At 59.2% G+C, this 27,181-nt stretch overlaps 2 protein-coding genes across 7 annotated transcripts in view; one reads left to right on the forward strand and one right to left on the reverse strand.

Moving 5' to 3' along the window:
- EPHX1 (epoxide hydrolase 1) overlaps positions 1-512 on the forward strand; it is a 34,405-nt gene extending 33,893 nt beyond the window's left edge. For all 3 annotated transcript variants that reach the window (XM_013061139.2, XM_004761902.3, XM_004761901.3), the window contains exon 9: positions 99-512. In XM_013061139.2, the coding sequence (XP_012916593.1) occupies positions 99-300 (202 nt within the window). In that variant the 3' untranslated portion in view covers positions 301-512. The remainder of the gene's footprint in view (positions 1-98) is intronic.
- Positions 484-27,181, reverse strand: TMEM63A (transmembrane protein 63A). 4 transcript variants are annotated; one of them, XM_013061138.2, is made up of 24 exons: positions 26,909-27,179; positions 23,823-24,005; positions 20,935-21,134; positions 19,262-19,341; positions 18,130-18,196; positions 17,225-17,262; positions 15,147-15,289; positions 13,833-13,884; positions 13,509-13,617; positions 12,990-13,060; positions 10,906-10,986; positions 10,585-10,708; positions 10,362-10,495; positions 8,872-9,009; positions 7,644-7,797; positions 5,656-5,762; positions 5,445-5,531; positions 4,956-5,018; positions 4,386-4,548; positions 3,938-4,043; positions 3,337-3,504; positions 2,605-2,720; positions 2,232-2,294; positions 484-1,580 (listed from the first exon to the last, which is right to left on the reverse strand). In XM_013061138.2, the coding sequence occupies exons 3-24, from the start codon at positions 21,118-21,120 to the stop codon at positions 1,455-1,457; spliced, it is 2,376 nt and encodes a 791-aa protein (XP_012916592.2). In that variant the 5' UTR covers positions 21,121-21,134; positions 23,823-24,005; positions 26,909-27,179; the 3' UTR covers positions 484-1,454. The 4 variants fall into 4 exon arrangements, with proteins under 4 accessions (XP_012916592.2, XP_012916591.2, XP_044925458.1 ...); XM_013061137.2 differs by having other exon boundaries at positions 20,935-21,147; XM_045069522.1 differs by lacking the exons at positions 484-1,580; positions 2,232-2,294 and having other exon boundaries at positions 2,616-2,746; positions 20,935-21,147; positions 26,909-27,181.

Genomic DNA, 27,181 nt, shown 5'->3' on the forward strand with positions numbered 1-27,181 from the left:
AAACAGACCCCTACTCCCCCGTCCCCAGTCCCCACTGCAGGGGACAGAAGGGGACCAGGATGCCACCTTGCCCGTCAGTGGGATTTCTCTCCTTCTAGGATTAAGGTCCACGTGCCCACAGGCTTTGCTGCCTTCCCTTGTGAGTTAATGCATGTGCCGGAAAAGTGGGTGAAGTTCAAGTATCCGAAACTCGTTTCCTATTCCTACATGGCCCGTGGGGGCCACTTTGCCGCCTTTGAGGAGCCAGAGCTGCTGGCCCGGGACATCTGCAAATTCGTGGGGCTGCTGGAGCAGCGCTGATGCGCGTGGGGCTGGCTGTCACCCACAGGTTCCCTGGCCGACAGCTGTCCTCCCCGCCCCAGGGCCCTCCCAAGGAGCAGGGAGACCCCCCTCTTCTCTTTGCAATGATGTATGCCCCACACCTGTCCCCCGCCCCTGCTGGCCCCCTGTTCACTGCCCCCCTCCAGCGCTCCCACACGCATGTCAGTGATGATAAATGATTCTATTCCTAAGAATGGCTGGAAGCAGGTGACATGGGCATACCCGTCCCAAATGGGGAGCCGTCCCCGTACAGCTGGCAGGTTGGGTCTGGGTTGGGGAGGGGGGGTCCCCACTGGAAAGGGCGGAACAGGCCCGGGCTGGGTGGGGGGCACCGGGACACTCCATCCCCTCCTCATGTCCCTGGCTGCCCAGAGTATGGGGCTGCTGTTGGGGGGGAGGGGGTGGGTGGCAGGGGGCCTGGGCTACCACCCACCTGGCCCCTGTGCCTCTGGCACCCCCTGGAGGCCATGGGAGGCTGCCAGTCCCCATCCCCACAGGGAGAAAAAGGAAGGGGCCACCTGTCCTTCCAGCCAGGTTTGCAGCCCACCCAGCCGGGCCAGGCCCACTGCCTGCCTGTTCCCACAGCAGCTCCCAGATCAGAGGGGGAGGGCTGGACACCAGCCATCGTCTGGACCCCCTCTCCAGCTGGGATCCGCTGCAGGCTTTTTGGTTATTGGCTAGTTGAGGGGTCTTCTGGGGCTGGGCAAGTCGCGTGTCCTCCCTCGTACCAGATTCCGTCACCACAGCAATGGGGCTGTGGGTGCACAATTCCAATATGGGATTCTGCCCCAAATGCCCAGGGACGGCATCCCAGCTACAGAGCTGGACGTTTGTGCAGGAGGGGGACCTGGAAATGAGCCGGGTTCAGAGCTGCTCAGCTCCCGTCCCCTCTGCTGTGGCCAGGAAGGCCAGTGCTCACCACCCAATGGCAGTCTCAGCCTGCCCCCTTGGCCAAGGGCAAGAACACCTTTCTGGTTCCATCGCTTAAGAGCAGCTGTGCTTAAAACAGGTGGGAAGTCATCCTGGGCTCGGCTGGGGCCTGAGTCAAGCCACCTTCCCGCCTGGGTCTCCTCTCCTGGCTCCGAGTCTGGCCCGGCAGCCCTCAGGCCTCCTGGTAGGCAGGTATGCTGTTGTCACTGTCCCCGGGGCCCTGGGACAGTCTCGCTGATGCTGTGGATGGCGCCATAGGTCTGCTGCTGCTGCGGGGACAGGGCTGTCCTCTCTGAGGACAGGCCGCTCAGAATCCGGGGCACGTAGGGCTGCCAGCAAACAGGGGAGGAGGGGCTGAGTGCTTGGAGCATGGGGTGCAGGGGGAGCCGGGCATGAGACTCTGAACCCGCTCCTCCCCTGCTTCCTGCTGCGAGGCCCCAGAGCCCAGTAAAGGGGACTCAGGCCCTCCACCTGTACTGCCTCCTCCCCTGTCTGCAGGGGCAGGTGACCTCCAGGAATGCATCTTTCTGAGAACACTCTCCCCACTGGGGCTGGTCTGAGGACAGACATACAGGCCCAGGGAAGGCAGGGACAGGAGAGAAGGCTGCTCTACCCTGAGTCTCTGGCAGGGACCCTGGGGGCCTCCCACGGCAGGCACTGGGGCCACCCTGTTTCCTGCACACTTTCGCAGCCACAGGCTACCACACTGCCCTGGGAGAGGCCTGAGTGCAGGGGGCATGAAACCTGCAGAGAAGGAACCAGGGGGTGGGGCGGCATCTTGGCCAAATGTGGCTTCACCGGCATCAGCAATCACTTCTGGAATGTGGCTTTACCAGTGCCGGTGAAGCATCCCGTGGGACTAGGGATTCCTTCTGGAACTGTGGCTGCCACATGATTGAGGCACTTTTGTGTGCGCCAGCCCCCCGGCCCTGCCCCAGGGAGCCCCCCAGGCTGGTGGCTGGGGAAAAAGGAGAACTTACCGTGAAGGCTGCTGGCCTGGGGGCATCTGCCTCACTTCCTCTGTCACTGGCAGAGTCCTCCGTCTGCAGATGACAGCAAAGACTCACCGTGATCAACAAAACCCATCTCCCTGAACCAGCAGCCTCGGAACAAACCGACCGTTACCACCTGGGATGACAGTACTGGCGGGCACCAAACTCCCTGCAGCAGGCTGGGGTCGCTGGCCGCTCGGGGGGTTGGGGGGAGGGGAGGGAAGCCACACATGGCACCCAGCCACCCATGCCTTCCCCATGTTTAAACAAAACATGGACAAGACTGCCCACAGGCTGGGCTGTGACAAGGTAGGGACTGCCCCCACCAGCTCCCCACCCACGTCCCCGTGGAACCCCTTACCCTGTAGTTCAGTGGGCTGAGGTGCTTGAAACATCCGAAGCAGGTGTAGGCCACGCAGACCAAGATGGTGAGCAGCACGACCAGGAGCGTAAACAGGGTGAGGGGGGCCCTCAGACCTGGGGACAAAGGGACGCCAGCCGTGCTGGGGGGGAGAGGGGCCACAGCTGGTGCGGCAACCACGTGGAAACTCTCCCGAGGCCAGGAGGGTGTCATCTAGCCAGGAGCAGCGGGAGAGGGACCCGCTGAACGGCTGGCTCATCCCTGGTCATATTTCAGGAGCTGGGACCCCAAGCCCCGCTTCCTTGCTGGGCCGGCTCCCTGGCAGCTCCATGCCCTGGGCTAGGTGGGATGGAGGCCCCCTCCCCCGACCAGGGCTCCCTCACAATCCTCCTGCCTTTTTCATAGGCTGAGAGTGGCCGCTTCTCCTCCCATGGGCCCCCACTTCTGCACTGTGCTGAAGACCTGGGCCCACCCGCACCCCAAACGGCAGCCTTCACCAGCTTGTCCTCTCTGGTTCAGGCCTTCTCTGTAAGGTTTCTCCACTGACATGGGGTCCCCGGGGTCCCCTGGGCTCCAGCCAGCTCTGGCCCTGCTGCCCCCACCAGCCCTTGTCCGGGACCCATGTTGCGATAGGGCACCCCAGTGAGGAATCTGACCAGCCGGTGTGCACGCAGCACCGTGAGCCCCACTCCGCTCCCCCCGCAGCCCGCCCTGGTCAGAAGGGCCCCTCACCCAGGCGCAGGAAGGAGAAGAAACAGAGCCAGAAGAGGCAGAGGATGGGCGCAGCCAGAGCCTGGTTCACGGCTGCCAGGTGGATCCTCTTCTCTAGCTTGGCCGGGAGGTAGGCAAAGTAGAGGTTGTGCCGGTCCACCATGTGCTTGAGCAGGATGTAGATGAGGCCTGCGGAGGTGAGGCTGTGAGCAGCAGGCCCGGCTGGGCCACCCCAGCCACAGGCCCACCACCTCCTGCTTCCCGGGACTGGCTCCGCAGCCTGCCCATTTGGAACCCAAGTAGGATGTCTAATGTATAAATATATACATGTTTTGGTGCCGAAACCTGGGAACCTGATGTTTACTTTAGTGGCAAGACCTTGGTCTCCAAGGTCAAACGGTCCCCAGTCCAAATCCAGGTCTGCTCCTCACTGCGTCCCACTTCATCGCTGGGTTTCATCAGCAAAAGGGGGACAGAAACCACACCTGCCTCGCAGCCCGTGTGGCACGTGGCGGTGAGATTCCGGTGGTGTGCAGCGGCACAGGCCTGGCTGAGTGCGGGCGGCCCACTGCAGAGCCGTTCCAGCAGAGGGTGAGCCAGCACCCCACCCCCAGCCACTCACCGAAGGGTGCGATAATGGGGCAGGTGATGCTGTAGGCCATGATGACCGTGAAGACACACAGCACCCACGCGTACATGGCGCCGAACTCGTACTGGAAGGCCTGGGTCTGGGTGGAGGGGTGAGGAGCTCAGTCTGGGCTGCCGGGGGACAGCGCGGGGACAACTTCCGAAACAGGAGGCGCACAGCTACTCCCACCTCTTGGGGATCCCTTCTGCCCTCCGCAAACCCCCAGCCTCCCTGGGCTCCCACCCAGGCCACCCAGGGCCACGAGGATTCGCGGGCCTTTTGGGTGTCTCTCATTCTGATCAGGGGTGCTCAGGACAGACAGGCAGTGACCCCAACCCGCAGGCTTGAGGGTCAGGCCCCCCATGGAGCCACACAGCATGGCACAGAGGCTGGGGTCCTGGGGGCAGTCTACATCCAGGCCCCACCCGCTGCGCCCCTGGACCTGCTTGACATTCCTGCGGTCGGCTGCCGTCTTGGCCATGAACATGCGGAAGGTGTAGAGCACCAGGCCTGGCAGCCGGAGCAGCTCCATCCCGTTGCCGATGAAGGCCGAGGCGATGACGTAGTTCACGAAGAAGGCACCCTGGTCAGGCAGGAAGACGCACCTGCGGGGCCGCCGGTGGGTGGGGGGATGAGCCGAGGCCAGGAGCCTCTCTCCCACCACGGAAGGAGCCTCCAGGGCTCATTGTTCCTCCCTCCCCAGGTGGCTCACTCTCAGGAATAAGTCTCAAAGAACGAACAAGACGGCCACTAATGGAGTTCCGCCCTCAGAGACGACCCACATTTAGGCACAGTTGGCACAGAGTGGATCCCCTCCCCCCATGCCCACCGAAGGCTCTGCCCGGGCTGGGAGGGGTGCTGGGGAGGTGCTGGGCCCCGAGGCCACTAGAGGAGAGGACTGTCCCAGAGTGTGCTCTGGACTACCCACCCCCCCACACACTGCCCCAGCCAAGCCCCCGGGAGATGTGTCCCAGGGACGGTGGCTCCCAAATGCGGCGCGGCCAACACCTACTCCAGCCTGATGTAGCCTTCTGAGGAAGTTTTGTCAAAGAGCCACCGGAAGAAAAAGTCCAGACTGGGGGGAAAAAAAAAACGAGGGCCATGAGAATTTCTGTCCAGCTCTCGCTGCACTCACCAGGCGTTTTCACAATTTTTCTGCTCAAAGCATCAGGCAGGACCTCCAGGTCCAGGTTCCTTGTCTAAGACGCCACTTAACTGCAGGGTAACTGGTCAGGCTGCTCTCCCAGCAACTCCCTCCCTTAAAACAGATTCTCCGTTCCCTACGAGGAAGGTCCGAGCTCTGTTTTGCTCTCAAGCTTCATTTAAGGAAGAGACCTCATCTCCAGAAGAATCTGTGAGCCCCACAGCACCTCGAGTGGGCAGGACGGGCGTGGATGTTGTCAGAGATGTGCGCGCCCCACCCCCAGACCATCTCCCCTCTACCGGGACCGGCGGAGGGGACCAACCAACGTGAACTCTCAGAGGTGGCGGCAGGGGTTACCTGGTGAGGCCCAGGGAAGGCAGGATCAGCACCATGAAGATCAAAAATATGTAGACTTTTGACATCATGATCCGGTTCTCTCCAGACCTGCAGGAAGCTGTAGGTGGGTCCTCCCAGCCCCCCAGGTGCTCCAGGTGCCCAGAAGGCCCCTGCTGGGAGGGGGAAACCCTACCCTGGGGGTGGGGGCTGGGCACTCGCGGTGCTCACTCACTTGGTCCAGTGAGACTCCAGCAGTGTGGAATAGTACACGACGGTGGGGAGCAGGGCTGAGAAGGACCAGAGCAGGAGGGTCGGGAAGAACTGGCTAATGATGGGGTCCTGGAAAACAAGGGCCACGGAGGAGACAGGTGGAGGGGCCATGGGCACCGTGACATCCCCCGGAGCCGACATGGGCCTTAGACGGGGTGTGTGTCCCATGACGTTGGCCGAACAGGCCGTAACCGGCCTGGACGGGAGTAAAGCTCTTCGAAGTGAAGCAAGGAACTTCACAGGCAGCCCCCATCGCCTCTGGGCCCCCTGATACACAACCAGCAGTGGCTGCCAAGGGAGGTGGGCACACCGAAGCCGGGCGCCTTGGGGCAGCCACCCACTCAGCCCCGCCTGCCCAGTGGGGACCCCATCCCGTGTGAGCTCACAGCACCCACGATTATCATCACATGGGCTTATAGACTCAACACTTTCCTTGATAAAATGAGCATAACCATAGAAAATCTGGTGAAAACCAAGTGGCATACTTCAGAAACTCGATAAAGGCCAATTTCTAGAAAATGCTATTGAATGAGGGGCACCTGGGTGTTACAGTCGCTTGAGATTCCAACTTCTGGTTTTGGCTCAGGTTTCACCTTAGGGTCATAGGATCGAGCCCTGAGTCAAGCTCCACACTCAGTGGGGTCTGCTTGGGATTCTCTCTCCCCTCTGCCCCTCCCCCACCTTCTCTCTCTCTCTCTCTCTCTCTCTCAAATAAATAAATAAATAAATCTCTGTAAAAATGTTACTGATAGGGTGCCTCAGTGGCTCAGTGGGTTAAGCCTCTGCCTTCAGCTCAGGTCATGATCTCAGGGTGCTGGGATCGAGCCCCACATCCGGCTCCCTGCTCAACAGGGAACCTGCTTCCCTTCTCTCTCTGCCTGCCTCTCTGCCTACTTGTGATCTCTGTCCATCAAATAAATAAATAAATAAATAAATGTTACTGAAATAGACGAGACTAAATTAACTACAGAACAGCCATGGACCATAGATCTGGGAGGGGTCTGTCCTCAGAATGGTGGCCAGTGTCTGCAGATCCCTGTTTTACTGTAAGAAACCCAAACTGGTTTATGGAGAACAGAAAAGGGGGCTCCGCTCCACCTCCGAAGAACAGGCCTTGGCCACACGTCCCAAGATCGGCAAAGGTATGAACATTTACCAGCTTTAATTCTAAAGCAAAACTGCTTATTGTTCGTTGTGTATTTCTTTATTCTCATACCACGTCAGGTAGGAGAGCTCCAAGTACACATAAGCTCACGGTGGGGCCAGCCCCGCAGCCCGAGAGGGTGCTGAGGCAGGTACTCTCACTCCAGCCGTTGGACGAAAATCCAAGGCTCAGAATTCACCAGCCAGCGACCGCACAGCAAGGACCAACCCCGTGTGCCTTCCCAGAGCGCGACTCACGGAACACCAAAAGGAATTGGAAAAAAGAAAAACAACTTAGGGTCCAGCAGAGCTAATTATGGGACACCAATGCCTTTTTAAGCAGATGACCATTTAGGGAGTGTCTGGCTATTTTTGATTTATCTAAGATTTTAAAACTTCATCGGTTTCCTATCTAGGCTCAATGGTTTTGTAACAAAATTATTAGATGCCGGAAGATGACAGGGACAACTGCCATCCCAATGCATGAAGCATGTGTCCCTCCTTTCTACCTGCCCCCCCCCCCAGCGCCCTTCCACACAGGAGTCAGCCACTGGTCTGGCCTGGGGGACACGTAGGGGAGCTGAGTTGTGTACAGGGGGCCATTGGCGAACCTGGAGCATGATGTGGGGATGAGGACAGCCTGGCAGAGGCCCTGGCAGGAGCGTCCACTATGCACCTGCACCGCTGGCCTCACGCCTGCTCAGAACCACTGCTCCCAGCTCAGTGCTGTCCCTTGGCTCCCGATCCGCCCACCACACCTTCTCGCCACCCTCCCCACAGCAGAGGCCTTGCAGCACAGTCACTCACGTTCAGCTCGTGGATGGGTTTGGTGACATTGAACTTGTCTATGGTGGACAGGATGATGGAGGGCGTGGTCAGGAAAAACAGTCCCACGAAGAGCGTGAAGTTGATACCCAGCCACTGGAACCACCAGCGGAAGCCCTGGATGGACAGGTTCTTCCTGCAGGGGGAGGACACAGGCCCCGGAGGCTTATCTCCCGGGCTCTGGCTGCCTGCTATGCCAGCAGCAGCCCCAGAGTAGGTGGGTCAGTGGGTCAAATTTAGACACAGCAAGACACCGAGCAGAGGACTCCGGTGGGGGTGCTTGTTTTGACCTCAGGGGTACAGACAAGCACTCTGTACTGACCCTTAGCTTCAGCCATGTCAGATCTGGGGTCCCCAGCCACAGCGTCAGGGCCAGAACCCACCAAAGAGGTCCCGTGAGCACCCAGGCAGAAAAACGAGGCTCTGGCCTAGGACTGCCAAGCCATGTCTGCAGTCCTGATGACTAGTTACACATCCTCCCCAGTGGGGCTAGAGCTGGGTGCAGGGACGGGGAGGCAGGGGACAGCAGGGCCTGGGCCCCACCCTGCCACAAACAGACAAACCACCCTAAGGTTGGTAAGCCCTGGGACACAAGGAGCAGAACTGTCGGAGGCTGGTAGAGATGAGCACCTAAACGTTGATCTCAGCAGGGGGAGGCAGTACTGAGGCCAACTGTGCTGGGCCTCTCCTGGCGCTCTCCTCACCCCTGCATCATGCTGCAAGCTCATTGATGGCCTCATGGACACAGCTCAGCTCCCCTGCATGTCCCCCAGGCCAGATGTCTGTCACCTGACTGAAGCCTGCACGGGACCAGGGCAGTGGATGGGGGATGGGGGACAAGAGCCAGAAGCTAGCCCTGCTGCTGAGCCTTGCAGGGCCCAGTCCCAACTAAGTAACATACTTGCATTTCAAAGATACTAAGTATGAAAAAGAGAAACATCTCAACTGATAAGTTGAGAAAAGTAACTGATCATGTGTAGAAATGATACTATTTTGGATAGCTGGGATTCATGGGAGTGAAGTCTAGGGCGTGGACAAGCCCTCCCCCGACCTGTCGCACACACACCACACCCCCCCCCCCCCCATGCCCCAGCACTGGTCCAGAGAGGAGCAGGGGCCACATGCCAGCCTCCCTGACCGCCAGCTCCCGCCCGGGCTTCCCGGTGACCCGGCAGGCCCAGCAGGCACCTTCCTTGTCCCAGGGGCTCACCAGCAGATGTCCTCGGGGTAAGTGGCAAAAGCCACTGTCCATTTGGAGGTGCGGAGCTCCCCGCTGCAGGAGGACGGCTGGGGCTCGCCTTTGCACCGCAGGCTCTGACACTTACAGGCATTGAAGTCCTTCAGGATGCTGCCAGGGAAAGCAGAAGTGGCCAGGGTCTGTATGGGGACCACGTACACACATGGCAGAGGGGACCCAGTGAAAGCGGGGGGCCCCAGGGCAAGGGACCTTGGCTTTATTAGTTTATTACAGGTGATGCTAAGAAAATCCATGCCTGGCACACTCTGGGGAGGATTCTAATCCCCAGAACAACCCGGTAAGCCAGGGAGGACTTCTGCTTCACAGATAGAGAAACTGAGGCTCCACCACCCAGCTGTGTGCCCCCTCTGTCTGACTGCCTCCAGGTCTTACAGACTTCAAGATAATACAGGTTATAAACTTCAGTCTCATTGTATCTATGATATTGCTAATATCATACCTACTAAAGCTGTTCACTGTAATAAAATTCAATCAAAAAGGCAGCTAGGTCAGACGGAAACATTCCGCTATTTTGGGTCATAATATTCACTATATGCTAGGGAAAAAACTTGCTCCAGTCTCCTCCTAAATTCCGTGCCTGAGAACCACTGCTGCATATATTTTTTTATGCCGTTGCACGGCCTCGATCTGCGGCTCTTCCCCGGGCCACTCCCTCTGCCAAACCCGCACACTGGCACACTGTGGGCACATCCTGCAGCCAGGCCAGGGTTTCACCAGCCTTCCCCCTACTCCCTCCTGCTCTGACACCCTCCCCAGGACAGCCACATCACTCCTTGCCATCTCCGTGCCCCCCACTCTTGCCTCAGAACACCCTCTTTACACGGGTCCCCTCCTGGCTCTAGCCTTGAGGCAGGGTCTGTTACTGGGTCCATGCTGCCCACAGAGAAGACAGGGGAAGGGGCATCTGTGTGGCCACCTGCTGTCACCAGCGCTCTCCTGACCCCGGGCACGGGACTGCTTTGGGAGCGAGCACCCCATGCCAGCCTACAAACTGCAACCCTCCCCAGGCCTCAGCTCAGCAACAGGGAGTTCCAGAGTGCCTGGTGGGGTGGTGGTGTGCATTTGTACACGGATGGGCATCCTGGGCACAGAAGAAGATCTGTGGTCCAGAGTAGACATCTGAAGGAGGGCAGCGTCTGTTCTGCTGGGCAGAACACTGGACAGAGGCAACAGGATCCCTGGGGCATCTGGTGAGAGCCCAGCAGGAAGGTAAGTCTGCGTCAAGCTGAGAGGGGCTCAGAAGAGTCACCCCTGCCCAGCCATCACACACACATGGGCTGGGATGACCGGGGGCGTGCAACGTCCCCAGCCACACCCAGGAAAGGAGATGGAATGCCACTAGCAAATCCAAGGGATGGGTTCCGTAGGACCACCTGCATCCAACAGGGACAGCAAGTCACCTGCAGGGGGACCAGAGTTGGCTGGGGAAGAGTCCCACTCACTAAGTGGCCATGGACTTCTCCTGGAAGGTGACAAAGGCCATCCCCAGTGGCCTCTCCTGGACCCGGCGCTCCTCCTCCATGATCCTCTCGGTCAGCCTGTCCTTCAGACGCGTGTAGTAAGCGATGGCATCCTCCTGCCGGCGGACACACCCCCTGGTGACCAGGCAGTCAGCATGGGTGTTGGGGACCACGCAGCGCACTCCTGCAGGGGCCGGGCCCTTACCCACTCACAGCCGGGCACTTCGCAGCAGCAGAACTGGCCACAGGGCCTGGGGTTGATCAGGGTCCACTGGCCTGTCTTTGCTCGTAGGCTCGTGTAATAGCTCAGGCTCTTCTCTGTCTTCTTCCTGCCGGGGGCACGGGGTGGGGTGGGGGGGCAGTGAGGGAACATCGGCCTCGGACACCAGCCGCCACACCACACCCAGTCGCCACCAGACCCGAGCAAGAGAGGGGCAGAGCCGCCCTCCTGCCTTCCCCAGGGCCAGCAGGAAGGAGGGTGGGGTCTCGGCAGGGGAGGGGGACCCTAGGCCAGTCCCCCTCTTACCTCTCCCTGCACAGGGACAGCAGTCTGGCCACGTTGTAGCACAGCTGGACGTCCAACACCTCACATGTGGGATACGCGTCCCTGTGCCCAGAAAGATGCCTGTTGGACAAGAGGACCCCCCAGGGCGGGGAGACCCCCCAAATCTCCACTGCTTTTATTTTTGTGCTAACAAAGACCTCTTTTCTCTTTGTCTTTTATCAATGGGGGAAATTTTTGAAATTTAATACAAAGAGGCCTTTTCTAAGAGTATGAAAGTCACTGCAAGTGACAGGTTTAGACCCTCATGGCTTTACATCAGCGGGTGCTTGTGGCCAAGGCTGGACACCACAGCTGACATTCTCCACCCACCCAAGGGAAGACATTTATCGTTGGCTCTAAGTCACGTCGACCTTGGACCCCTGAAGTTCTATCCAATCTGTGACCCTTTTGAAGGTCACAGACCTTTCAGGTTTAATGAAAGCAAAGGACCCTCAGCCCAGAAAATGTCTGCAACCTTATTAACCATCCTAGGAAGATTGTGTCTACTTATACGCAGGCTGTGAGCATCCTTGCCATTGACCAGGGACTGGTAGGGGCTGATTTCATCCTCATCGTAACCTGGGAGGTCTCATCCCCATTTTCCAGTTGAGGAAAATTGTGCTGGACAGGTTATAGGACCTGTGCCCCAGGCCACATGGCTAGTGACTGTCGGGAACCGCGATCTGCCTCTGGGCAGCCCTGCCGTACCGCGTGACCTTCCCTCCCCTGACACACATAATCCACCCCCACCATACGCCAGGCACACCTCCGGGTACATCTTTGTAGAGACAAAGCCCATGTCAGTCATTGATTTGAACAGCAGGACAAGCCTGGGTCCCAGGAAGATCACCGGGGAAGAGAACCCCAGCGTGAGCACCCCAGCCACAAGGCAGATGCCAGGTCGGGCCCCAGGGGTTGCTGCAGCCCTAGGTACCAAAAAAGCCACCTCAACTGGGAGAGCTCCGACCCAGGGTCTGCGTGGTAGGAGGGGGCTTTTCTTGGCTAAGGTTATACAACAAATGACACAATTGCCTTCCGTGCTGCCCAGCAGGGCCCCTCGGGAGCTGTTTCAAGGAACAGAGAAAAAGAACGCCAGTATGATGTTTACATAAAAGAGTACTTCTAGGGGCGCCTGGGTGGCTCAGTGGGTTAAAGCCTCTGCCTTCAGCTCGGGTCATGATCCCAGGGTCCTGGGATCGAGCCCCACATCAGGCTCTCTGCTCAGCGGGGAACCTGCTTCCTCCTCTCTCTCTGCCTGCCTCTCTGCCTACTTGTGATCTCTATCTGTCAAATAAATAAATAAAATCTTTAAAAAAAAAAAAGAGTACTTCTAAAATACTTGGAGCTGCTAAAGAGGTTAGTCAATAACTTGTAAACACTCGCTTTACATCTCTGCGTAGTTCTTCACAAATGGTGCTATGCTACATGGTCCTCTGCCCCAGCCCGCTCTACAGATTACTGACCACTGAGCTGGTGGGAGTGAGGACAGACTCCCTCACCTGCAGCCCAGGGGGTCCAGGGGCCTCTACACCTGCTCTGTGCCCCCCAATCCTGCTGCTTCACTGCTGACCATGCGCACACCTCCTCCCCACCCCATCACCTGCAAGAGCCCTGGGGCAGGTGCTCAGTGGGCGCTGCGGAGTTGGAGGTCCTGCCAGGGAGAGGTTGGACTCACTGAATGGTGAACTCTGTGAGGACAGGGCCCCGGACACACATGTCCCCTGCCCAGATGCCTGTGCATGTAAGAGCCCGCCCCCGGCCCTCCCCTTCGGAGACAAGCTCTGTCTCGGGCATCAGACTCCCCACAGCTGATGCTGAGGCGCCCAGGGGAGGTCATCTTCCTGGTGCTCTCCAGCTGTTTATTTGCCCCTACACCTTGGCCTCCCCTCTAGCTACTATGGTCACCTGGGGCAGCCATGGTGGCGGGCAGAGGACAGGCCAACCCAGCTGGAATCCTTGCATGCCACCAGCAGCCACGTGATGCCCGTGTGGCAGGGCCAGGCCCTGCTCAAGGTCTCCCAGTCCCCGGATAGGACATGGAGTGCTCCCCGAAGGCACTTGCTCACCGGAAGTGGTTCTCCACGGTCTCCTTCTTGGTGTCTCTCGGGAGGCCTGTGATGAACAGGGTCCGCCTCACCTGCCAGAGAAACACCCCAGGGAGAGAAGTCAGAGGGGCAAACCTGTCTGCAGGCAGGCGCCACTCTGCAGCCCTGTTCCAGCCTCCCCAAAGAACACAGTGGGAGCTCGGGAGGCTCAGGTGCCCTCCTGCCGCCTGGCCAAGGCCAGACAGCTGTCATTGCCACGGACCCGTCTTGCAGACTGCACAAAGAGTACCCTGCCACAGCAGTCCTGCGAGCCTCCCTTGCATGACAAGACAGGGAGAAGGAACCCAGAGAGGGTGAGTGACTCAAATGTGGTCATACAGCAGGTAAGAGGAAAACCCAGGCCTGGAACCAACTCACAGGCATTCCTGTGCCCCCATCTAGCTGTGGCTGACAAAGAGAGAGGGCTTTTCGCATAGGCCTGGGGCATCGCCAGGGGCACCGCAGGGCTCCAACTCCCCCGGTGCCCCCAGCCACACTCACCAGGCTCTCTTCCTTGTACCAGATGGACTGGGTGTGGTGCCGCATGAAGCCCACGGTGAGGATGAGGTAGAGGACAGCGAAGATGGTGTGCAGCCACAGAAGGTCATCGCTGGGGGTGTGCGGGGGGAGCACCACCTGCCGTGAGTGCTGGCTCCCCAGCCAGGGTGCAGGTGCAAGGACTGGGCCACACGCCCCAGCCACGGAGGGGCTCTCACACATCTGCCCACTGGCTAAGGACTCTCTGGCCGAGCCCGGGCCCCAGAGCCTGACTTCCCTTTGGTGGGTGCCCCCCCGCCCCCCCGTCAGCCCCCGCCCCATACTCACTTGGTCTGCAGGTTTGCTATCGTTGTCCTCCCAAAACTGTAAGGGTCTTTGTCTGCAGAAAAGGAAGACGCTTAGTCCCAGGATCAGGCTGGGGGAGGGGAACGGGGTCCAGTCACCTTGGTGTGCGGCCTCAGGCCCGTCAGAGGACCTTGACTGTCTGTCCAGTCTTTCCAAAGCCCCACCAACCAAGGCCTCTGCTGAACCGACAGCTGCTTCCCAACCCACCCCGTGGAAAAGTCAACGTTGGAATTCCTCTTGCTCGGAGATTTTAAGATTAAGGAATCTTAAAATCAGGGGCGCCTGGGTCACTCAGTCGTTAAGCGTCTGCCTTTGGCTCAGGTCACGATCCCAGGGGGCTGGGTTTGAGCCCCGCATCAGGCTCCCTGCTCAGTGGAGAACCTGCTTCTCCCTCTCCCACTCCCTCTGCTTGGTTACTCTCTCTCTCTCACTGTGTCTGTCTCTGTCAAATAAATAAATAAAATCTTAAAAAGAAAAAAGAAAATTTAAAATCACCCTAAGCTGGGCCCAACACCAAGCTGGGAATCACTGGGCAAAAGAAGTGCGTTCTTGGGGTGCCTGGCCGGCTCTGTCAGCAAAGCAAGCAACTCTTGATCTTGGGGTCATGAGTTGGAGCCCCAGGGCGGGTAGAGAGTTTACTTAAAAAAAATTTTTTAGGGGCGCCTGGGTGGCTCAGTGGGTTAAGCCGCTGCCTTCGGCTCAGGTCATGATCTCAGAGTCCTGGGATCAAGTCCCGCATCAGGCTCTCTGCTCAGCAGGGAGCCTGCTTCCTCCTCTCTCTCTGCCTGCCTCTCTGCCTGCTTGTCATCTCTCTCTGTCAAATAAATAAATAAAATCTTTAAAAAAAAATTTTTTTTAAAGGAAAAGGAAAAAAGTGGATTCATGATGGCATTTTGGAAGCTGGCTTCCTGCAGTTGCTGAGAAACATTGTTCCACACTCTGATTTTGACTTTGAGCATGACCAACATCTTCCAGATCCACTAATTACGGCCTCTAGATTGCGTGGGGGCAGGAGAGTGTAAAACACCCTCCAAAAGCTCAATTTGACAAATCTTGGGGTTTTAGTCCTCGAACTGGGACAGAATCAGAAATTGACATAGGGGGAGGGGACACAGCTATTGGCTGGGGGGAGGGGCGGGTTCTTCTCCAGACCTTGAGGCACAGGGGAGGGTTCCGGGAGTCACCTCGAGGACTCCTCACGTCTGAATGCCAGCAAGAGTCCCAGGGTTCTGCCCTATCACAGGGACACCTGTGGCTCTGCCCCGGCCCAGGTCGCACCAGATGAGGTGTCATTACCCAGCAAGTCGCCCGAGAGGTTGACAGGCAGGATGACGCACAGGGACAAGCAGCTGACCACCACCAGCAGGAAGATGATGTGTCTCTGGAAGGACAGGTAGTGGATGGCGTCCTCCCCACACCACTCCAGGATCTGGTCATCGCTGGCCAAGACACGCACATGGAATCTCCGTGAATGGCAGTGGCAGGCCCAGCCACAGCTGACCTCACCGGATTCTCGGGACCAGCCCGGGAGGTGGGTTCCCATCCCAACCCGGTGTTCTACCTACGAGGACACGGAGGCGCCACCAGCGTCCCCGGTCACACAGCTTGTGTGGGGACTCCGAAGCCTGCCCCCACGGCAGCACACCCGGGAGCCATCTGTGCACAGGCGAGGTGTGGAAACTCAGTGCCCACCACCGCCCCGCTGCTGTGAATAAGCAAAGCCACTGACAACGGGGCTGCTGGGGCTCTCCTCTTTCCCAGGGCTCCCTCGGGTCATCTGTGAGGCAGGGGGGAGCCGGTGCCGGAAGCATTGCAGGGCTCTCGGGTCCTCTGCCACCCCTCCCCCTCCCTGCATCCTGCTGGGGCTTCACAGGGCCTCCACCCTTTCCTGGGTCCCATATCTGAAAGCTCTGGCTGGCTTGGGGACCTGGAAAATTCCAGAGGCTGACAGCCAGACCTCTGTGCCAGGAGGCAGAAGGGGGATTTCCCTCTTTCCCACTCTCCAGACAGGGAGGTGCCCCAGGGAGCCAGGCTCCCGAAAGAGGGTGGGAAGGGTAGTGATGAAGACTCAGAACAATGAATGAGCGACGCTCATCCACGGTGTTTCTGGGGACGTGCCTCTGACTTCTCACTGGGAGAGGCAACTTTAATCTGAGGGGCCTCCTTGAATGCCCGCTGTAATGTTGGCCATGAGCAGCTGTTAGAATTTAGTTGTAGCCTCAAAAACGTCGAAGTGTTGTCCTTTCTGAGACAGGAACAGGAGAAAACTCCGGGGAGTGGACATGGGAAACACGTCTGACACAGTGTCACAGTGACAAAGCAGGATACACGGTGATCCCCGCGACAGCCCTCCATGAGAAACGTGTGTCCCTGCGCGCGGGGGGGTGGGGGACTGGAGGGGACACGGAACCAGAAAAACAAGGCATAGGGAGAGAATCCGGCCTCAGAGCCAATCTGCCCACTGCTGTTGTGGGTTACCATGGAAATGATGAGTCAGTGTCCTCTGCTGCTCCTCTGGGTGGTGGCTGGGGGGGGGGGTCCCCAGCCCAGGGGCGGGGGCATGGCCAGAGAGCAGCCAACCAAAGACCACACCCTGGGCATGGGGGGGAGGCAGGGAGTGGAGGGTTCTAGGCAACCTCAAATTTGTTCTCACTGATTCTTTTCCTTACGTGGTGGATTTTTTTGCGTGGAGTACGTGTGACTTACAGTGTCAGGAGAAATGTCTCCTAGTGACACGATTCTGCAGTGGCAGAGAAGGATGGAATTGGCAGATGCCCCTCTCCCACGTCATCCTGGGCCCCCTCCTATAGTTGGGGAAGGTGAGGCCCAGAGAGAGGGATGTCCCCAGCACCCCATAACTGCCACGTATCATCAGTTCTGAGAGGTCCTTCCCATATCTGGGTGCCCCCAAAGGATGCTCCCTGCGAATGCAGCAGACCCTAGCTGGATAGGAATTTTCCCGCAGCCCCCACATCTTAAAAACAAGGCAATTTTTAACCCAATGAGGTGAATGTACTAAAGCATCATTATTTCTCCTCTTTGCACCAAATTAGACACAGAAGCCTGCTGGGTAGAGCCTCTGGCCAGGCGTGTCCATGTTAGATACTAAGGAGGCATCACTCCCACCTAGAGCCCCAAAAATCAGCTTTTGTGAGCTCGTTCAGGGAACGTCCGGGACCCCCAATTCTCAGCCCCCACATCCTACTTTGGACCTGAGCTGAGAAGCAGCGAAGAGACCCCGTCTCAGGGTCGGGCCATTTTGGCCTTTCCTCCTCGTTGGTCAAACACGCAAAAACCTACCCGAGAAAGACAGTCAGCCAGACACCCCCACACACACACCCTGACACACAGGCCAGCCACTGCACTATACTCACTGCAGGCGGAAGATGGCGGTCAGCCAGGGGCAGCATCCCTGGAAATGCAGAGAACAGGGGTCAGCCATGAACATCTGTGTCTTTGGGAAGCAGATGTGATCATTGTCTGTGACATTAAACAACCCCCTAACCTCCCCTGGCGTGAAAGCATTGCTTTTGTTCCCAATTCAGCAAGCTACCGCGTGTCCCCAGAGTGACAGGGTCTCCATGCTCCCACCCCATGCCTGGAACACTTGTAAAAACCTCTCAAGCTTTGACAATTGGCAGAACCATACAGGCTCTAGGGACAAATGCTGAACTTGAAGAGAGAGCTGACAGGAGCTCAGGACAGCTGCAGAGAAGCTTCCGCAGGCTTCTGTTTGGTTGTCCGGAATGACAGGCTGAGACTCGGGACAGATGCAGGGAAATGAGCCTCGTGGATGGGACGGTCCCCCCTCCAGTGGGATTATGGAGGGAAGAGGGGGTCTGTAGTTTTACTGTCCATCGCATCTCTTACAGATAATCCCCCCTAAAGCTGGGCTGTCCCCTGGCTGGGAGACACACAGGTTTGGTCACCATCCTTTCAGGGCAACAGGGCTGGACAGGGCATGGTCCCTGCCCAGAGGTGGCTCAAACCAGCAGCAAGCCCTCAACAAATTGTCGCGCTTGTCCCTGAGTGTGATCACAGAGACGAGTGCTGGGATTACAGGGGATGTGGAGAGCCCCCTGCCGAGAGCTGATCTCGGCCCATGCTCCCCCGAGCTGCATCCTCCCTGTGCACATCCCAGTCTGGCTGGCTTGGGCGGTGTAGGGAAGAGCACCAGCACCCGCCACTCAGGCCGCAGGGTCCCGAGTCAGCTGATGGCGGCCCTCCCCTCCCCCGCCCCCGCCCCTGCCACGGCCGCACCAGTCCCTTCAATACCAACCAGCTCGCTTTCAAAATCTTGTTGCCCCAAAGAGGAAGATGAAGATAATCTCTGGAATCTGGACTCACTAGAAACACAAAAGGGAAGAACCACAGAAAATTCTTTCCCCAGGTCTACACTCCGCGTCCAGCATGCTGCCGCCTCTTCGAGCTCTGGGCCAAAGCCTCAAGCCCGCTGCAGAGCTGGCACAGGGTGTGACACGGCCCGAGGGATGTGCAGACAGGGCGAGGCCCACACCTGCGCACGAGAGTCGTGACACTCCACCTCACAGGGGACGAGGGCCCAGGGCTTAGGCATCAGCAGAACACCCCCGTACTCCATGTCCTGGGGCCCCAGCACTGCCACTCGTCCACATAAAGGGCCTCGGAGCATGGACGTGCGCGATCCATTTCCCCAGGTGTTAAATAGAACTCAGAACAAATGCCATATTCTGTCCGATCCACAGCACCACCAGCTGGCAAACACCAGCACCGAGGCCAAGGAGAAGGCAGGTGTCTGTGCCCCAACCCGCATAACAGACCGTGTTACACCACGGCCCCATGAGCAAGAGTGGCAGGGGTCGTGTGGAGAGCGCCCGAGGAGGCTGGGGAGGCGAGAGTCGGGCGCACGTGCATCTCCCCCACAGCTTCCCATTCTGCATCTGACATAGGATCCAGGCTGTGCGGCAGCAGCTGAGCTTGGAGAGGCTGGCACGCAGGCTTGGAGTCCAATCCCCCCTTGGGTGTCCTGAGCCGTCAGAGCCTAGGGTTGGGGGGTATCAGGCCAAGGGGGGCCCTGCTCCCCTACAGACTCAGCCAACACTGGCTAAGCAGGGCCAGCCCCCCATGCTGACCCCGCACAGGGACAGGGGCAGCTCCCTAACCTGCCTCGCCTCGTCCCAGCCCCAGACTAGCTCATTTCCAGAAAGAGACCCTTGAAAATACTCAAGGTCAGAAAGACAACTTCTCCCTGAAAAGCCCTACATATTCGAGGCAGCTGGGTTTCCTCCACAGCCTGAAGCCAACGGCTCCTGGAGCGTAGGCCTGGCAGCAAGTGCAATCTAGACTCAGCATCCCCCAGAGGCCGCCAGCCCGTCCCACAGATGGATGGGGGGACACACACACACACACTTGAGGTGACGTGTCCTCGTTACCTGTCAACTTCCGACACCAGTGCAATGCGGCCATAATCCCAGAATCTCCTTCTTATGATGGTAAACACCGAAATTAAAAACTAGAAAGAGAAAAGAACTTCTAGTTAGAAAGAGACAGCTGTCTTAGAGGCAAAGCCCATCATCCTAAATCCAGCAGAGCTGGGAGGGCCCAGAGAGTGTGTTGAGCTGCCCAAGGCCACACTGTGGCATGGTCGGTCTGATGCTCTGCGCACCCCCTTTGCCAGCGCCCATCCACACTGCGCTGGGCCTCCTGGGGCCCCCCTCGTCCCACACACCTGCCCCGTTCCCTGCTCTCAGGGCCACCGCAACAGCCACGACTTCCCCAGCCCGGACGGGCCTTCCTTGGCTCCTGAGCAGGAAGACAAGCCCAGACCCCGCAGCTGCCCTGAGGACCAGTCTCCCTTCCCTTCACACAGATGTGCATGTTTGATTCCCAGGTGCAGCACAGCCCTAGGCCAAGCGAGCAGCCGTCAGCCCCTCACTTGGTGTGTGGTTCTCCCGGACAGGCTGCGCCCACCGAGGACCTGCTGCTCTGGGGCCCTGGGCTCATCTCATCTCCCATCCTTTTAGCTGCCCTACACCTCCTCAGACCTGGGCAGGTCTCTCCCTGCTCCCACACAGGTTCCCTCCCTCCAAGTTCAGGGAGGCAGAGACAGCCATTTCCATCAACACAACCCTGCTGCCCGGTCAGGAGCTAAGCTTTTCAATGTGGGTTTTGTCTCCCTAAAGCCAGAACCCCACGGGGGCTGTGCTCCTGCTCCCTGAGGAATTAGCTCCAGGTGGGTGGGGAGTTGGCAACCGTCTCCAGAGGCAGGTGAGTCATGCCTTAGGGTAAACTTGAAGGCTGCTCAGGGTGAACTCCTGCCCCTGCCTTCTTGGGGTGTGGGCATCTCCCACGCACCCACGTCTTCCAGGCCCCGCCGGCTCCCAGGTGCACCCCAGAACATCCCATGATAAAAATCCACTGCCTGCAGACTCCCACCTCAGCCAGGCCCCCTCAGCCACGGCCACCTCTGTCCCAGATGTGTCTTCTTGGCCCGCTGCCCCCACCCATGTCGCACCCCATTTACTCCCATGGGTGCTGTCACGTGTCGGGAGAAGGTATCAGGAAGTGGGTAGGCCAAGGAAGGTGCACCTGACCCCAGCGCCTGCCCCCTGGCCAAAGGTGGGTTGGCACAGGGGAGAAAAGTCGTGTACTACAAACTGGGGGGGTTGGTTTGGGAATGGGGAGGTCTACACGAGAGAGAGGCCACTGTGTGAGCCAGCTCTGAGTAAGGGGGGCCTCTTCCTTAAAAGGCCCAGGACCCAGTGAGGACAGGAGGTGACGTTTCTAACCCGGGAGGTGCGGCCACTCTGATTTGAACCCACACCTTCTGTCCTCCCCTCTCATCCCTGAGGACACCCTCCTCCCGTGGGCCTCCCCACATGACGGGCCACTAACTCAACATCAAGGGCACAACCGCATGGGCTCTTTCCCTGCAAAGCCTGGCGGGATCTTCTCCAGAAATCCCAGAGGAAAGATTCCTGAACCCTGCTGTGCAGAGGAACACACGCAGGTCACAGCCACAGCTGGAGGGCTACACAGCGGGCATCCACACCCAGGTGTGCCTGGCTCCTCACCTGACCAGGGGGACGGGGGAGGGGCATCTCACCAGGAAGCAAATGACGTCTATGAGCAGGACGGTGGGGACGCCTCCAAAGGTGACCCCCTGCAGCACAGTGCTGTTCTTGGCTGAGTTGTAGCAGTAGGAGTCGTTGGGCTGGTCTCCGAGGCCCAGCCGCCCACGCAGGGACACCACCTCGGACTGCCACCGCTCCAGGGACCGGGGGCCGGTCATCGCGACTGTCCTCCCTGGAGAGAAAACCTGGGCCAACCGTCAGGGCGTGGGTGCCCCTGCGGTCTCCCGGGCTTGCGCTGGCGGAGCCCAAGGTGGGGGCTGGCAGCAAGGAGCCAGGGAGCAGCTGACACCAGGCCCCGAGCGTCCCGCAGAGCCCACGAGAATAGCTCCATTGTGGGGACCGTGTCAGGCGGGGGGAGCACTGGTCCGGGACACAGCCGGCAGCCTCCTGGAGCGGACGAATAGGAAGGAGGGGAAGGCCAGGGGCCACTGGGGCCGCCAACTAGAGCATCCGTGGGAGCTGCGGGAGCTCGAGAGGGCAGGCAGGGGACAGACAGGAGGGGGACAAAGATGGGGAGGAAAGCAGGACTGATCAAATAAGGGACACCCAAGGAGGCAACAACAGTGGATCCCCTGGAGCCACAGACGGGCCCCCGGCCCCACTACTCCTGGGCTGTCCAGCCGGGACCTCAGACACAGGCCATTCCATCCACTTGGAACGGAGGCTCGGGGCTCTAACGGAGCGAGAGCGAGTCAGCACAGAGTCGGCCCCAGACCCAGCCTCTTCCTGCAGCGCCACACTCCCCATCTGGCATGATGACAAGCGCACGTTAGCTCAGTGACGGCCCAGAAGGGGCAGCCAGAGGAGGCCGAGGCAGGGTGGGGAGCAGGGAGAGTTGGAGGAGGATGGGAGAGACGAGGGGGTTCCTCAGGGACCCCTGCAGCGCAATCCCAGCCCTGTCCTCTCACTCCCCCCGCCCCGGGTACCCTCGGTCTAACTGGAAGGCCCAGCATTAACAAAGCAAATATCACTCCTGGCTGGTTGTTGACCTTTCCTTTCTGAGGCTCCCGGCACTCCCGTGAAGCCAATGGAAACCTCCAGGGTTTGTCTACTGCCACCGAAGGCCCCAGAGTCGGTCCCCAAGTCCTGGCCCCCTTCTCATGCTGTCTGCGGCCGAAAAGCCAGCAGGAATCCTCGGCACCCCTTCCTCAAGCTCCCTCTGCCCCGTCGGGTGAAACTCATTTGTCCAGGGGTCCTGCTAGGTCTGAGATTTCTTTTTCTGTTTTTAAAAAAGATTTTCTTTCTTTCTTCCTTTAAGAGAGGGAGCTCATGGTTGGGGAGGGGTGCAGAGAGAGAGGGAGGGAGAGAGAACCTCAAGCAGACTCCGCGCTGAGCAGAGCGCCCGACACGGGGCTCGATCTCACAACCATGAGATCACGACCCGAACCAAAATCAAGAGTCGGACACTTCACCAACGGAGCCACCCAGGAGCCTCCAGCTCTGATATTTCTAACCTGCTACGGAAACAAAAGTCCTGGGGACAAGAAGAAAAGGTACAGACAACCCAACCAGGTGTTCGGTTGGGTGGTCTGGGAATGCTGCTCCAGTGTGTGTGGGCTGGCTGGGGACAGTCTCTCTCTCTCTCTGGGGACAGTCTCTCTCTCTCTCTCTCTCTGGGGACAGTCTCTCTCTCTCTCTCTCTCTCTGGGGACAGTCTCTCTCTCTCTCTCTCTCTGGGGACAGTCTCTCTCTCTCTCTCTCTCTCTCTCTGGGGACAGTCTCTCTCTCTCTCTCTCTCTGGGGACAGTCTCTCTCTCTCTCTCTCTCTCTGGGGACAGTCTCTCTCTCTCTCTCTCTCTCTCTCTCTCTCTCTCTGGGGACAGTCTCTCTCTCTCTCTCTCTCTCCTCTCTCTCTCTCTCTCTCTCTCTCTCTCTCTCTCTCTCTCTCTCTCTCTCTCTCTGGGGACAAGTCTCTCTCTCTCTCTCTGGGGACAGCTCCCTCCTCTCTCTCCCTCTCTCTCTCCTCAGGGGGACAAGTCTCTCTCTCTCTCTCTCTCTCTCTGGGGACAGTCTCTCTCTCTCTCTCTCTGGGGGGACTCTCTCTCTCTCTCTCTCTCTCTCTCTCTCTCTGGGGGACAGTCTCTCTCTCTCTCTCTCTCTCTCTGGGGACAGTCTCTCTCTCTCTCTCTCTCTCTCTGGGGACAGTCTCTCTCTCTCTCTCTCTCTCTCTGGGGACAGTCTCTCTCTCTCTCTCTCTCTCTCTCTCTGGGACAGTCTCTCTCTCTCTCTCTCTCTCTCTCTGGGGACAGTCTCTCTCTCTCTCTCTCTCTCTCTCTGGGGACAGACAGTCTCTCTCTCTCTCTCTCTCTGGGGACAGTCTCTCTCTCTCTCTCTCTCTGGGGACAGTCTCTCTCTCTCTCTCTCTCTGGGGACAGTCTCTCTCTCTCTCTCTCTGGGGACAGTCTCTCTCTCTCTCTCTCTCTGGGAACAGTCTCTCTCTCTCTCTCTCTCTGGGGACAGTCTCTCTCTCTCTCTCTCTGGGGACAGTCTCTCTCTCTCTCTCTTGGGGACAGTCTCTCTCTCTCTCTCTCTGGGAACAGTCTCTCTCTCTCTCTCTCTCTCTCTGGGGACAGTCTCTCTCTTTCTCTCTCTCTCTCACACACACACACACAGGAAGAGCAGGAAGGGGGTGAGGTGGCAGGTCCTAGGGCCTGGGAGGATCCCCCAGTAGGCCGAGCCACCTTCTGACCCCCGTAAGAGATTTGGCAATGGCTGGAAGATACGAGGCCAGAGCCATGGAGTTGGTGACTCTGAACAGAGTCCTGGAGACTCCTGTGGGAGGCAGATCCTGCGGCTCACCCAGCGGCACCACCCCACAGCAGGGCCTGGCGCCTGCCCCTCCCTCCTGCCCCATACTCACCAGCAGGGAGGACTGTGGGTGCGTCCCTCTGAGAGGTCCTCACTTGGAGCCGGCTCCGGCTTCGGCTCTGGCACACACAGAGGCAGCCCCAGCCGCCTCCCAGGACGCCTCGGGCCTGCTACTCATTTCCTGCAGGGCCTTCCTGACCCCAGGACCGGGGAGCACCAGCCTTCACAGGCTTCCCTAAGGTACACAGGTGGCCCGAGTCAGTGTCACGGCCTTCCCCAGCCTGGCACACTGCCCTGTGCTCACACCTGCCCTGAGTCTCTGAACTCAGACACCCACATGGCGCCTCTCGCTCTCCCCCCAGGGGGGCTCCCCCAGCCTGGTCTCCCCCCAGCTCCCAGAACTGGTCCTGGGCCCTCCTCTGGACAGCCTGCTCCTCTCTCCTCCTCCAACATCAGCAGCCTCTCCCTTCTTCTCCGGCTCCTGGAACTGCAGGGACCAGGGAGTGTCCCCCTATGAGGGCAGGGGTGGCCGTGGGCTCCAGGTTAGCCCCTGAGTCCAGGACCTCAGCGGGCGCCCAAGGGCAGCTGCTGTCTGAGGGTTAGCATCAGGAGAGGGAACACAGAAGAACAAACAAGGAAGCCTGAAAGCTGATGTGGGAAGAAACTGCAGTGGAGGGAAACCTGGGTGACTCAGTGGGTTGACCATCTGCCTTGGGCTCAGGTCATGATCCCAGGGTCCTGGAATCGAGCCCTGCAACTGGCACCCTGCTCAGTGGGGAGCAGTTTCCTGCGTCTTCCTCTGCCTGCTGCTTCCCCTGCTTGTGCTCTCTCTTTCTCTCTGACAAATAAATAAATAAAATCTTAAAAAAAAAAAAAATGCTCACAGAAGGAGCACTGTCCCTGGAAGCAGAGGGCCCACAGCAAGAAGCTTCCTGTGCTTCCCCTTCCCCCTCCCCCTCTAGGCACGCCTCTAAGTCACTTCCTCCTCCAGGCTGGGGTGGTTTTACAAAGTTGGGCAAGAGCTCGTGAGGCCAGCCAGCAAACACTGCCAGCCTGGGAGAGAGCCTCGAGGCACCTCAGACTATGGCCCTGCCGGGTCAGCCCCTTCTTGGGGGAGCGCCCAGGTGAGGACAGGACTTTGGAGGCCTGCCGTCCTCTCAGATCTTTCAGCTCCGTTGTGAACTGTCCCTGCACTATACACACGTCCCCTCCAAATTCTGCTGAAACATCACGGTGCCTCCAGAACCAGCCCCCCCCCCACTGCATCTTCCCGAACAGACAAGCAAGCTCTGACCCGACAGCTGGGGGCACAAGCACCACAGGGCAGCCCCACCTGGCTGGGACTGGTGGGGTGAACCAGGAAGTAGCCCCCATGTCCACGCGACCCAGTCTTCCCACTTATAGACCCGCTTAGGCGAATGCCTCATCCGTGGCTCACAGAGAGCTCTCTAGTAACCTGACGGTAGGAGAGGCCAGGGGAATAGCAGGTGACTCCGGCCCCCACCTCCAAGTGCAGCCCTTGTGCACCCCAGAATCTGGCCGTGACCATTGGGAGGAAGGGCTGAATCCAACAGCCGGCCTCAAACTTGCCAACACTAACCCACCAGCCACCTGAGTTGGCAGCCAAGGCAGCCAGGACAGGCCCAGGACCGGACAGGACAGGACAGCCCCAGGACAGGACAGGACAGGATGGTCAGCATCAGCACACCTGACCACGTATACCCTCCTTCCAGAAAAGCCAACAAAATGTGGCAGGAGGTTTGAGCCCTGTCGGGTCCTGTGAGAAGGCCCCATTCAAATTCAGGGTATTTTTATCAGCACAAACTTCCCGACAGCAAGACTACGCACAGCTGCAGCCCTTCAGCCACAGGACCTGACTCAGAGAGGCTTGCCCAGTGAACGAAACGGTCTTAAAGCCCCACCAGACAGGACCCAGGACCCTGGACCACTGTTTCTCTCCCTAAACACAGCCCGCCAGCCTCAGGGAGGCAGGGCACCCAGAAGAGCACCCTGAGTTCTGCACTTACAGGGCCTCTGTACCATGTTGCTTGGACAAGTGGCTTAAATGCTCAGTGCCTTGACTTCCTTCTCCATAAAATGGGGGCGATGATGTTGTTCCTCTTACAGGGCTGTTGGGAGGCCCACACCCGAGACAGTGCCAATGAAGCACTTAGCCCAGTGAGCACTCAAAAGGTCTGGGTTTTTATTCTAAGTCACTCCTCCAGCTAGTGGGGGACACAATGTCAGGACTCCCTCTAATGTTCAAGAGGGACCTTTCCTTGGGACACTAAACAAACAAGAGATTATTGTGAAGAGGAGGGGGCTTCTGCTTCTCTTCCCATTCTCCTGGAAGCAGCACACTTGGGACTCTGACAGGTGTCAGAGGGTGGGGGAGGGGGAAATACTGGTTGTTCCTGCAGGGAGGGATGATGGGGGAGTCTTTCCCCGACCCCGTGAGTGTCTTCAACCCCGTAGGTGCCAGGGCCTCAGAAGGGCCCCAACGTGTCCCCACACCCACCCCCGCTCCTGTCTCGTGCCCCGGCTGGGACTTGGGGAGCACAGCCCACCGGCCTAACCAGGAACCCCGGGCCCTGTGGACGCTGCTGGCAAGCAGCCCCGCAAGCCCGGCGGAGAAGGAAGCTGGCGGCCACTCGGTCTCCCGCCCCGTGGAGTCCTGCCCTTGAGGACACCGCGTGGGGCTAAACAGGGAGGCCAGCCCAGAGTCTCAGGTAGCCAGTCTGATCTGGTCCCCGACCCGGGCGGTTTGGTTTCCTGGCAAAACTCTCCTCACCCTCCCCAGCCCTGGGCCTCCCTCTGGGCATCCGCAGGGCCGCGGCAGGGGTCACTGAGGGACAGTCCCCGGGGCTTCCACCCCCGCCCAGCGGCGGGGGGAACTCGAGCGCCCGCCCCTTCCCAGGCCAGCCACGCAGAGTCGGAGAAAGAAGAGCCCCACCCCGCCCCCACCCTGGCCCCCGGCTGCGCTCCTCGCTCCCCGTCCGGGCTGCAAACTCGGGCTGCCTGGGACTAGACCCCAGGGGAAGGGGAGGGGAGAGGGAGCCTAGGGGCGGGCGCAGTCCGGAGAGGCTGTGGGCCGGGGACCCGACCCCCAGCTCCCACCCTGCGCCCCTTCCTCTCTACCTGCGGCGAAGGCGCGGCGTCTGCACCTGGCCGGCTGGGGCGGCGTCCCAGTCACTCAAAAGTTGCAAAGGGAAACTCGGGCGCCTCCTGCACATGCGCAGAGCCGCGCGCGCCGGCCCCATTGGCGGCCCCCACCCGGCCGCGCGTCACCCCGGCCTTTTCCCCGCCGGACCGCAGCCCCCCGGGAGGACGCGCGGCTCGGCTCCGGGCGGAGGTCGCAGGGCCGCTGGCGACCTCGGGGGCCCGAGCTGCCCAACCGGGTCGGGAGCTCCT

This window comes from Mustela putorius, unplaced genomic scaffold (genome assembly GCF_011764305.1).
Source record: "Mustela putorius furo isolate JIRA1106 unplaced genomic scaffold, ASM1176430v1.1 tig00003942_pilon_pilon_pilon, whole genome shotgun sequence".
NCBI lineage: Eukaryota > Metazoa > Chordata > Mammalia > Carnivora > Mustelidae > Mustela > Mustela putorius.

Bases quoted from the DNA above. Each gene is read 5' to 3' on its own strand.
- TMEM63A (XM_013061138.2), bottom strand. From the start codon at position 21,120: ATGACCGGCCCCCGGTCCCTGGAGCGGTGGCAGTCCGAGGTGGTGTCC. The intron at 5,532-5,655 runs GTGAGTGAGCAC...AGCTTCCTGCAG, and splicing joins CTGGAGTCTCACTGGACCAA to GTCTGGAGAGAACCGGATCA. The intron at 1,581-2,231 runs GTAAGTTCTCCT...GTTTGCTGGCAG, and splicing joins CCAGGCCAGCAGCCTTCACG to CCCTACGTGCCCCGGATTCT.